At 43.8% G+C, this 12,568-nt stretch overlaps 3 protein-coding genes across 3 annotated transcripts; all 3 read right to left on the bottom strand.

The window, feature by feature from the left end:
• Positions 1-5,791: 5,791 nt before the first annotated feature.
• On the bottom strand, positions 5,792-6,907 carry LOC106654999. Its single transcript, XM_014375183.2, has 3 exons — positions 6,824-6,907; positions 6,484-6,761; positions 5,792-6,397 (listed from the first exon to the last, which is right to left on the bottom strand). Exons 1-3 carry the CDS (start codon positions 6,870-6,872, stop codon positions 5,792-5,794), a joined length of 933 nt encoding a protein of 310 aa, XP_014230669.1. The 5' UTR covers positions 6,873-6,907.
• Positions 6,908-7,557: 650 nt separating this feature from the next.
• Positions 7,558-8,751, bottom strand: LOC106655152 (chymotrypsin-1-like). The gene is made up of 3 exons (XM_014375374.2): positions 8,204-8,751; positions 7,864-8,127; positions 7,558-7,786 (listed from the first exon to the last, which is right to left on the bottom strand). The coding sequence occupies exons 1-3, from the start codon at positions 8,657-8,659 to the stop codon at positions 7,583-7,585; spliced, it is 924 nt and encodes a 307-aa protein (XP_014230860.2). The 5' UTR covers positions 8,660-8,751; the 3' UTR covers positions 7,558-7,582.
• Positions 8,752-9,838: 1,087 nt separating this feature from the next.
• LOC106655000 (serine protease SP24D-like) lies at positions 9,839-11,211 on the bottom strand. The gene is made up of 4 exons (XM_014375184.1): positions 11,113-11,211; positions 10,542-11,039; positions 10,219-10,473; positions 9,839-10,147 (listed from the first exon to the last, which is right to left on the bottom strand). The coding sequence occupies exons 1-4, from the start codon at positions 11,209-11,211 to the stop codon at positions 9,839-9,841; spliced, it is 1,161 nt and encodes a 386-aa protein (XP_014230670.1).
• Between the last annotated feature and the right edge of the window lie 1,357 nt (positions 11,212-12,568).

The raw sequence follows: 12,568 nt of genomic DNA, 5'->3' as shown, positions 1-12,568 counted from the left end.
CTGCGAAACACCTTCGTGGGCGTGACCGCCCATATGTGCCTCTGGCACATTTGTTCTGTATCGCCTATACGCGTACATGACATAGGTGACTGCGCGCGCGAGCATACTTATGTATAGCAGCTAACGTAATTTTATCGCAGGAGCCGAACTGTCATATGGTCGAAAACGCGACGATGATCCGGCGTCGCTTCCAAATGCCGCACCTTCCAATGCAATTAATCCTTTTTCTCGCGCATCGATTCCATTCGGCTAAAAGACTCGCGCGCTGGGGAGAGCTTAATTCGATCAGTCTTACCTCATTGACGAAACTATTTTGGCGAATGCTCGTACTTTTTCTCGCCGATGCTGCTGCTTATCGCTTGGCTATGTATATGCGCGATCCTGGTCGACGTAATTCGTTCGACAACTCACGTGCACACGCGCGCATGTATATAAATAATACTACATGTATCCGAGCTTTACCCCCCTATCTGGTTATATGTACATGCGCGATGTATGTATAATAGAAAACGTAATTACGCGAGAAAGCTCAAGTCCTGCACTCGCTAATTCGTTTACGCGCATTATAAATGTGTATCATATACACACACACATGGACGTACACAGTTAAAAGTAGGCGTTTTGCTCTTACACATCTATAAATGCTCTGTATACGTGGGGGACTGCGGGTAGAACTGCTGACGCTTTTCATGCTCGCGGTGGAAAAAAATAATCGTAATTCGGTGGGCATGATATTATTTCTACTGTATGTAGAAATGAATTTAACCGACTACTAGTTGTACTACTATTACTGCTGCTGCTTTTTACGACATATAAACAACGAGTCGAGCTCCAAGCTTTAAATCTCAAGATGTATGTTTTTTGATTTTATCACGCTGTGACGAGACGATAATTGAATTTCGATACACGCGAGTGACAGAGTGCGCAGGACACGTATCATCTGCGAGCGATCCTCCTTAGACGCGCATAAGAGCGCAAAAATAACCAAAGAAATCGGCTAAAGCGATTAAAAGCTCGCGCGGTAACGACCACGCGGTGAGACGAAAATACACCGCAAATTTCGCGCGCGAGCTGCTTCTGGCATCATTAAAAAAACCTTCGTAACAATAATGCGAGGCATGTGTGTAAGCTCCCTACTGCGCGACTCGTGCGCTGATCTCGCTTCTCGTCTCGTACAAAAGGGAGCAAAAATCTACCTACATGTACGAGCGAGCTAGTTTTTACAATGTCCAAGTGCATTAAGGCTTAATAGTTGCGAGCTATCAAGGATAAATCATTCTTTGCTCTTCTAATGCCGGCCGACACGCCTCCTACTAAAAGTCAACCCCCCCTCCCTCCACCCTAGCGCTCACCCTGAGCGGGTATGAAATTTCTCTCCCGTGTACGTGTATAATAGCGTATACAAAAGAGCAACGCACAGTGAAATCATATAATTTCTGTCTCGATGCTTGCGGGGATCATGCCTCTCTCTCTCTCTCTGTGTATCGTAGTTGCTGAGAGAAAAAAACGTTGACGTTTTCCACTTTTTTTTGTCGACGTCGCAACGCTTATATGTGGCAATAATTGTTCGTGTATTATGATCGAGGTTTTTTTTTATTTCTGTTTCTCAAATTATCGAATTATGAAATAGAAAATGTAGCGAATTTTCATCCGATTGTCATTTCGCGTCATCGATTAGAGAGAAGCAGAGCTTCACCGAGTGAAAAACAGGTTGAATGAATAAATGATATGTTTCAGTGGATACGTCAGGAACGTTGAATTGATTGGCTACTAATTTTAATGAAAGCGCTGCACTGAATTTTATGATTACTCTTCTGACAATGTAGATTCATTATGGCTTGTCAATTAGAGTTCGTCTTGGAAACAAGCGATACGATGTAAAAATACATCTCATGGATTGCAAAAATGGATGATTTTATAAAAAATTAAAGTCAGATAATTCTATTGAAAGCGCATGTGTATTTATTACCAGGAATCTATTCGAAATTACCGAATTTTCTGATCGTTACTTTAAATTTTACATGCACTGTTGAAATTCATATTGCAATCTTTCTATAATTGATCGTGTTTCTAAACTTAACCAACTTACCTCGCGGAAATATTAAAATGTAGTAGTAAAATGCATGAGACTCTTGAGTAAATAAACACTTTATTTTAGAAAATTATGCACAATTCGAATGACATAATTCGCTGCTTAATTTGGACGAGTTATATCCGCCCTTGGAATCGTAAAAAGTTGACTAAACTTTAATGGACAAACAGTGGCAGTTCTAAGGAAGTCTTGTATCAATTAATCAGGCAATATCGATAACGGATAAGTCGATTGGCCCGAGAACCTTTCGTTCATTCATATCGGAATCGGGCTATATTTGCAAAATCGAGATCCTGAACGTTAGCAGTTACAGAGATTAATTTTTCATAAAATCACGCGGTATAAATATCTCTCGCTGAGAACGACTCGAAGCCCGCGCGCGTGGCCTTTCGAATTCAATTGGGCCGTGTCTTGGGCGAGTACGGGACAAACCGCGCGATATAAAGAAAAAGTTCGGCTCTCCGCATTTCCTGCGGTTTGTCCCGGACACGTGTCTGGTTCTCTCGCTCTCGATCTCTGTGCCTATATGTGTGTAAGGGAAAACTTTTACGAGGGTCATTTGTCATCGATGACTTAGCGCTGGCGCGCGGATCGTTTCTATATGTACACAATGGATCCCGTGCAGAAGCCAAGACTGCAAAGCTGTAGTGCCGAGAGAGGCGTCCGAGGATGCGTGTCGCCTGTAACTGCGCCTAATGGATGAATCACTTTTACTCTCGATTTTTAATAAAAGGGATGCGGTAAGTCACAAGAGAGCCAAGTTCATTAACATTCTTCACGCGCTCGAAGTCAAAACAAACGTTTAGTAGCTCGTCCCGTGCATCGAGCGCGAAAAAATCCCCTCGACTTTATGGGCACGATAATTTCAATCGTTCCGGGAGCTCTCGAAGCCGTCTCTTTCCCACAGTGCCGAATAATAATTGCTCGGAATATAAGTATCCGTGAAATCGAGTGCTATAGCTTTTATATAAACTGCGAGCTCGTTTGTACGTGTAAATTGGACAAAAAAAAATGTTGACTTATGCAGGATGAGCTTTTTAACGCGTGTAAGAAGGTCAGCCGCGGCGGTGCGCATACATTGCGGCAGCTGATTTAATAATGCATGGCACTTATGCAGCTTCTACATAAAAGCTTTTATCGACGTCGAAAAGCCAAGACAATCGATCAATTGAATTCGACTGTTACAGCGGCTTTAAAATAGCTCGCTACGCTCTATATTTATTTGAACGAGCTATCGGTTTATTCTAATTCATAAAATATCCTTTTCCCGTTTCTCAATTGGCCAACGACGACGATCTGTTCGTTTGAATAATGCAGCCGACAAGCGCCGCGTGTTGTACAAATTAATCTGCGAGTACAGCGGCATTGAGTATTTTCTCGTGTTTCCGCGCCTGAAAATTTAATCAAAATAAACATGTAGCTCGAAACGACATTTGCCGAAAGAAGCGACTGAATGACCGCATGATGATCGTCCGCCGTCGTGTTACTGGGGGATCGCTCGAATCGATTATCGAGCCGATTGCCAAAAAAGAAAAAAACAGCCAGGGGCAGAGTCGTCGGGAGAGAGAGAGAGAGAGAGAGAAAAAACACTGCCTTCGGGGTGAAAAAAGTGCAAGTAAGTACGAGCCCGTTCAATGTGACAAATTAAGCGGGCAAAAAAAAAAGAAAGAAAAAAGATTTATTCGCCTGATTGAAGGGAGAAATTAAGTTATACATTCTTTGTTTAAATGAGAAATCGGCGCAGGCCTACTAACTGCGCACACCAACGACCTGCGCACACGATTCTCGAAATTCATATATTCATTACGCTGGTAAGTGAGGCTCGAAATATATACATGTATATTTGTATACTACGTGTTCACTCGCTGCGGCTTCATCATGGCCCTCGCAGCACTGCATGCGGCGGCGGCGGCGGCGGCGATGGTGAGGATTTCGCGCGTGGGTGTAATTGCGATGGGCGGGTACGCGCGCAACTTTGTCTATGTGCAGTACGCACGTGTGTGTGTGTATTCGTGTGTGTGCATGTACGAGAGTGCGAGAGTCTGCGTGAGCGTCTGTGCTTAGCGACTTTTGGGCGTGGCTCACTGATTACAACCAGTGATGTGCTCTCGGTGAGCTGCTTCCTCTCACTTTTCCCTCGAACATATTACTCTTTATGAAATCGAGAGTTATATCAGTAGCGTTGATAGGCCCTGGTGGCCTTCGCTCTCGGCCTTTTTCTTTTATTCGCTTTCGTCTTTGATTTTTTTTTCCTCTCCACTGCACACAATGTATCCGAAGCTTATATGGCACTTATAATCGATATTTTTCACACCTATCTCATTGTTCCTGTAGGCTGGCATCTTCGCGGGATATCTTTCATCGGCTTCTTCGAGCTTTTTGTCGATACAAAAATCAACGCCAACGTCAGCGGTGCGAAATTTATCTCGATCGACACTCCTTTTCGAGGTTCGCGCGCGAATGCAACGCCGCACTAAAAAAGCTCGTCGCTCGACGGTTTTTTTTTTCTCTCTCGCTCTCTCTGCCTTCCCTTGTTAGCGTGTGTGCGCGCGTGTTCGTCCGTATACAGTTTTAAATGTCACAGGTTTGGCGCAAGACAATTGCCGCTGGACGCGCGCCTGGATATGTGTGTGTGCGAGGGTACAATATAGCGGCCGCAACGACCCGGAGACTTTTCGGCATATATCCACCACGCCCCGCTGACTGGAATGTTTTTTATTACTTTGCGCGAGTCTCTTTATCTCTTCCTCTTCTGCGCTGCAAGTGCCACGAGACCCGGAGAAAAGCTTATACGTGTGAAATCGGGGATCAAGTGGGTGGAGCTATTTCCACGCAGCCAAGAGAGAGAAAGAGAACGGACCAGCTCTCGGGGATTTCTTAGTCAGCATCGCGCACCGCGCTTTCAACTCTATACGTTTCCAAGCTCGTGATATTATTCCGACTTATTTATTTATACGAGCTGCTGCCCAGAGATCGCACACGACACGCGGCCGGCTAAATCGGTGCGCGTATAATACGTAATTGCCATCTAGCTGTTTTCGCATTTCTGCAACGATTTCGATGCGATTTAATCTTCTCTTATTTGCGGCTAATTGGGAATAGTATACACACAAACATGTTGGCCGATATTATTGGCTAGAAGCTTTTACGCCGTACACGAGCTGTATACTATGTATTTTCGGAATGTATGCAATCGCAAAGTCCAGAAATAAACGAGACTGTAAATCAGTCGTGAATATTAATTGAGTGTTAACGAGTCGTTTACTTTGGCCACACGCGTATGTGTATTGGCAAAGCAACTCGAGAGAGAGATAGATATATGTAGAGAAAGAGGTGGAAATCGCTGAATCGCGAGGAAAAGAAAGAAAGAAAAAATTAAAGAGAGAGACCATCGACTGGGTGTGTCGTCGATTTAAACTCGAGGTGGACTCGATCTATATATCCTCTTGGCGATCTTAATGAAACCCGATGATCGGGCAGAAAGTGCAGCTTCGTTTCAATATGCGTATGATGGTAAATTCAGACCACGTATATCTTGTACTTTGAAAAATAATTTTATTACCGACTAGTTATAGAATGATATCTTAAACAACATTTACAAATCAATGTAAATGGCAAAGATTAAACTACATATTTCACAAAATTTTACGATAAAACTAAGTTAGAGCTTAGTCATATGAAATTACAATGTTCTTAAACCTAAGGTCTTCTCAAGGCATTGCCGAACAGTCCGAAAATATCCAAATAATCTTCTTCGCTGTCTTCGTCTTCGGCGTCTTCGTTGCCATCGACTTCGTTCTCGTCATCGTCCTCTTCGCTGTCCTCGCCGAGGAGCCAACCGAAGAAGTACTGGCAGAGCGTCTGCTCGCCGTCGTTCTCGATGTAAATCGATTTGGCCAGTTTCGACTTGTCGGCTGGATTCTGCGTGAACGTCGTCAGCTCCTCGTTGACGTAGTCCAGGAACTTGGACACCCGAGTGTTAACCATGGGCTCGGTGAGGCAGTCCTCGCCAGTTGGCAGGCGGGAGACCACGCCGAGGACGACGTCGTCTTTCGTCACAGGATCACCGAGGCGCGCGGCCTTGCAGTCGGCCGATTTCGTGCAGAACGACGTGTCTTTCTTCAGCTCTCGCTCGGTTTTGGCGATCGAAAGATCGAGGTCGCAATCCGCCTCGGTCTCGCTGAATGCCGCAATCGTCGTCAAATTCGGCGTGTTTTTCGTCAATTCGTACTCCACGTAGGGCTCGACTTCCAAGTCCTTGATTGGCAGTTTCAAGGGAGTTGCTTTTTTCACTTCTTCCGCCAACTAAATAAAAATATAGATTTTTGCTGTGACGATGCTCCGAAATTGTTATTACTTTAATTATAATTATAATCATGCGGTTGACTTACCAAAAGCATGGCGATATCGTCGTACGATGCATACTTGTCACTGTCACTTTTGAATCTATTGATGATCGACACCCTTTCGACTTTGACGCGTTGGCCAGTTTGGTCAAACCTCACAGTTAATTTTGGATCTTCGGGCCTCAGTGTGAATAGGTAATCCAAGCAACTGGCAGCTGTGATGACATTTCTATTGGCAACTAATGAGCCTCCACACAAAACTTTGTTTCTTCTCAAAATCGATACATGAGCATCTTTGGGATCGGCAGACACCAGAGTGGCAGCTAAAAAATAAAACGAATAGGTGAAAATTCACGAACACACTGATCGGAGTACTGGTGTTTACCTAGGACTAGGCAGCCCAATAAAAGTAAATTTGCCTCAGGACTCAGCATTGTTAACTTTTGCACTGCAAAAATTTGACTGATGTCGAATACAAACTTTCAGACGATTTTATACACTTTGAACGTCTCTTGCAAATTTTTGATATCGACTCAAAACAGCGAGCCAATTTGACTGATAATTAAGATTAAAATCGAAAAACCGACGTCTAATTTCGATGTCAATGCTAAGCACGCATCGGCAAATATTTTCCATTGAATCATCGTCGATTGGTACAAGCCCATCGATATAAAAAAGGTAGTGCTGATACAATTTATTAAAAAGCTGTTGCTGACGATAACGAGACGCGAAACAGGTGCGATGACCCATTGTTTGGCAAACGTGTCTGCTTTACAGAATTGAATATTTAGTGGAGCATAATTGCCAAGATACCGAAAATTCGCCGAGCAAATAGTATCGAATGGATTATTCGTGTTTTAGAGCGAGGTGGCAGGAAACGCGTGCGTATGTGTATAAATACAACATCGAGCGCGTTGTTAGATAAGCCATGTGTTTTGCCTTCAATTCAAAATAACCGGGTAAGTCAATTACAGGCGACATGTCGCTCGTGCGCGACCTTTCTCGCTTGGCGATGCGTCGCCTATTTTTTTTTCATTTTGTTTTGTTTTTAAATAAAAACAACGCGCCGTACATCGATGTACTTGTTATTAAAAAGAGCACTTATTTATTAGATAAAAAATTCATTCACAATGATGGAATCGATTCAGTAAAAGACGACGGCGGGATTGGGGCCAATGGCAGTGGGCTCGCGAGTGAAGTACGTCATCTCTCGCTGTATGTAAGGCACGTAGTACGAGACTTTGGTGTAAACCGTGGGATCGGCTCCGTCGCAGGAGTAGCCGCCTCCGGAGACGATGCCGTAGATCGTGGTCTTGTCGAGATCCACCAGTGCACCTCCGCTGTCGCCCTTATTCGAAAACAAATGTTCCACGTGTGAATTAGCCGCGCAATATCGCGACGACGATGTTTTTCTTCTATACTTACGGTACACGTGCCGTCGCCGCGTTTCTTTTCCGCGCAGATTTGCGAAGTCATGACTCTGCGGCCGGTCAGTCTCAAGAAGTAATTGCCGCATTTGGTATTGGAAAAGGTCTCGGTGACGAGCTTTTTGAGTACCGGCGACAAGTCGTTGCTGATGGTCGTGCCGAACCCAGTGACGATTACCTTCGATCCTTCCGGCAACTCGGCTCGGTACTCGGGCAGATTGATAGGTTTAACGTAATCGCCCAGTTCCACTGGCTTTTGCAACTACAAAATTCAATTAAAACATTGATATCCGATGCTCTCTCGTGCACACGTTGCTCGAAGGGATAAAAAGTAGTACCTGTACAACGGCGATGTCGTTGGGTAGGAAAAGTCTATAGCTGTCTCTGAATCCGTTGTGATAGGAGATTCTCCTTATGAGGTAATTGCGACCCTTGCCGAGCATGACCGAGCCGGTCCTCACAGCGACCCCCCGAGTGAAGTTTCTCCTCGATAGGACGATCTCCTCGACGCAGTGAGCCGCGGTCAGGACGTGCTTGGCCGACACGAGCGAGCCTCCGCAAATGTGTCGCCCGCCCACGGTTATGCTGACCTGGTAGGGAAATTCACCCTTGGCCGCGGCCTCGCCTTGGTAGATTTTCGAGTGAGTGCCCGCGGCCACGACTGTCTGGATCAAGCTCGGAAGCAGCAAGACGACGACGACGACGACAACGAGGAGGACTTTCATACTTTCGGGAGGCGAAGATTCGCGACTGCGTTTCGACTGCACTCGAGCGAGCGCCTCGCAATGAATCATTTTTACGCTACTACGTCGAGTCTCGTTCCGCGAAAATTGCACGTTTTGCAGCGGTGCTCGCACATCCGAATTAGAGTATAGTCATCGCGCGACACGACGCTTGGACAGTGACGCAGCTATAAAGACGCTACACACGTGCTCCTTTTTTCCATAAGTCAACTATTTATTAATCTCACAAATGTTTTGTTTCGCTCGCAGAAGAACATCGTGTATTTCTGTACAAATTGACAGTTTCGCTTTGTTCACTATTTATAAACCAATCTATATCTATACAATAACGAAGCATAATTTTATTTTTAGTGTAATCTCGTTACTAATCCGATCCCGCGCGTTTTATTCTCAAAGGACTGATCGATCAAATCTTTCGCGACCTTTTTGAATTCCGTCAGCTGCTGCAGCAGCAATAACATTTTCTAATATATCGATCTTCAATCAATTTTATCGCTAGAGTATATTCAGTCTTTGATTCTATTTGACATTTAATTTAACACGATTTACAAAATAATTCGATTTTACGTCAGATTTAGTAAAATTTCATCATATTTACTTATTCACTGCTTTTCTCTTAAATCAAGAGTTATAAATACAAGATATTATTCTATTTAAAACGAAGGATTGAACTATAATAATAGCTTAATAGTTATTATTTAAACAATTATCTACATAAATTTACTCACACGATTCATTTTAACAGCCTTGTTAAAATTTCCCTCGAAAACAAACAACTTTCGCACTTATAGAACTAACTGAAGTCAAAATGACAGTGACTTCTCGAGACACGACTTTCATGTCGACAATATTATACAAACTTGTGGTTCGGTCGCCCACATCAAAGAAACGCGAATCGTTTGACCAACGCGACGCATGTGGATATGCTAATTCGCGAATGATTTTGCCTTTGAATTCGTCAACTGTAGCTTAGAATATACAATAGATCAATAGTAGAAAAAAACACGTGTAAATTTCATAGAATTGTGTTTCGTTAAATTTTCTTAGCGCATTTATCGATCTGTGTTAACGTAGATAAGAAGTTTTCTGTTATTAAAAACAGATATCGTGCAATGACCATTAATATCTCTAATGCCATAGGCGCGCGACTCGTGATAAAACGACTAATTCCACTCTAAATAATTGCAATGTGCAGTAAATTAGAAGAAATCAGAGGCACCTCCGAAGCTTCTATCTCATTCCACCGAATATCGTCGTCAGTACTTTGACCCATAAGGGCGACCAACTATCGTCATCTTCGTTTTTTTCGCCCTCAACTCGATCGTTCCGATCTACCGGCGGTGCTCCAATGCGCTCGTTGAATACCATCGACGGATGTTGGCCGCTAAACTTATCCGATGAAATTTCCATCTTTATGTAATCCAGATAGTCCGTCACGTTGATAAAAATATCTGGATGGTTGCAGAAGTCGTCGCCCGAGGAGGCGATTCCTCTTATGACGTTTTTCCTCCCATCGACCAGTGCACTACCGATGTCGCCCTGCGATAGACAAAAATTTAAAGTCACAGTGATGTAATATTTATTTACCAAAACAAAAATATATTACGTACTTCGCAACTATCGTATTCGGTGAGTATCCTGGTACAAATGATGTCATTGGCGAATTGTAATTCTTCGTTGTCCGTAGAAGCGTTATAGCAGTCGCTGTTTGGTACCAGGCGCAGCGGCATCTTTCTCAGGACGCTTTCGGGACCCACATCAACGCCGTATCCAGTCGTGTAAAATATAAAAAATCCCGACGGTTGTTCGGCTTCTGGCAAGGCAATGGGTCTCACAAAATTCGATGTCACGATCGATTTTTTCAGCTGAAGAAGTCAAACATATAGTTGAAACAATCTCGAAAAAAAGATCGATGAAGCATGTGCACACTTACACGAATAATGGCAACATCAGCTTTGTGATATCGTTTTCCTCCCCGATAATGCCTATGCCTTGACACTCCGTCGACGTCGTATAGCAGGCCCCGCTTCAAATTACGACCCAATTGGATCTTAATTTTTTGCTTAATATCCACGACACATTGCGCCGCCGTAAGGACGTGTCTTCTGCTTATTAAACTTCCACTGCAGACGTACTCGTTGCCTTCGAAGATGGCTGCGTGATAGGGAAATTCGCCGGGCGATGCCTCGCTCTGGTGGTTCGACGATTTGCCGAGGCTCCGAGCTTCCATGTAAGTCACTTTCGTCCCGTTTTTCATGCCTTCGGTCACTACGTATCCATCGTCTTCTTGAGTTATTATTTGAAAAGCGAAACTTTTGGGAGTCGTGCTGTCAGCCTCGTTTTTTTTTCGCAGCCATTCCTTGTCCCGAGTTAATTTGTGGGTTAAAATTATCACGAGGGGTATCAGCAGGATAACTGAAAAGATCTTGCGCTTGAAATGTTGTCACGTAAAATGTTAACGTTAAATTATCTTACCCGTGAGTAAGAAACAATAACACAAATACCGCAATCTTTTTCTCGAATCCATGTTTCTTCGAGCTTCTTTGATTCCATACTGAAAAACCGAATTGTTTTTTCGGCTTTTCGTCTCTTCTAACGATCATATTAGTTAACTTATCGTAATGACTTTGGTTATCGTAACAAATTACGAATTGAATAACGTCACGACGACGGTATGATCTCGATCGCTATTTACCAAATGTAGAACGCGTCATCGGAGCTGCAATCGCGCCCGCGCGTACCTTGTGCTGGAAATTAACATACATATTGGAAAGAAGTAGTATCGATACCGACTTTGAGATACTACTCGTCGAGGACACGCCGAGGAAGCTGCTGCAGCTCATTGAAAGTACGCGCGAGCGACACACCTTCATGCATGCGACTCTCGATTCTTGTCTGATCGTTGCATTCATTTGGCTCGAGCTCGCGTCCGTGACTAAATGATTTCTGCGCTGAAAAATCGATCCTCGCTCTCTCAAAGCTTTCGCTTTCGCGCCCGTACCATATAATATGTATACACATTCAATTGCTCGAGAGCAAACAAGCGATGCATCTCTCGTGTATCAAATTCGTCGCTAAATCGCACAGAAACGATTCTCTCACTCGACTCAGCTCGGAGCGTCACGCTTGTCTCTCGTGTATATGTATACGTCTGTATGTATATAAGATATGCTATAGCAATATACGTGTACGCGTTTCGAGCCGCACGCGTGAATTATGAATGAGCTCTCTGGTACTTTTTCGCGAGGCGGCGGGGGGTCGATTGCCGAAGGGAGAAGCAGCGGAGAAAGAGAGACGGACAAGCATATAACGCACAAAGATAATAATATAATACCGAATCAATGCTCACGGCCGCTTTTGACACACGTCTTGCGCGATTAAAGTGATATTCATGAGTGGTTAACCCTTATACAAGGGTGCATTTAAAATCGAGGGTGCGCGCGATAGGATGCGCTACTTGATTTCTTCTGCTTCGTTTTTTTTTTTTATTTATTTTCATCATTTTTTACTTTGCCGCCACGCGCTGGTGCGACACAGATTCGAGGAATCGGTATTTACGCAATCGAACCGCTGAAAGGCTCATTGTCATTCCATGGGCGGCGAGCGAAGAGCTTTGAAAAATTGCGTGCAGAGATCACGACGTCAGTAGCTGCAGCGCGCCACGTCGAATTCCGCGGCATGTGCAGCAGTTTTGTATGCAGACGAGGGACACACGGGGCACGCTTCAACGGTCATTCCCGTTCCAACACAAATGAACAGAGCCCATCCAGTTGATTTGCTTGTTTATTTACACATACATAGAATATCGTACAATAATTCACTCGGTAATACATTTTAGATATACTTTCTTTGCTCGCATCAATGAGCTCCGATATATTTAATACTTCTTTTCCTTCATTTTTGATAATATATGTACGAGCGATAACAACAAATATATAGTATTTAACGTAACGAGAATGC

Source organism: Trichogramma pretiosum, unplaced genomic scaffold, assembly GCF_000599845.2.
Source record: "Trichogramma pretiosum strain Unisexual culture from Peru unplaced genomic scaffold, Tpre_2.0 scaffold2, whole genome shotgun sequence".
Taxonomy (NCBI): domain Eukaryota; kingdom Metazoa; phylum Arthropoda; class Insecta; order Hymenoptera; family Trichogrammatidae; genus Trichogramma; species Trichogramma pretiosum.
The sequence above is the reverse complement of the archived record's forward strand: the minus strand, read 5'-3'. Positions and strand labels throughout refer to the sequence as shown.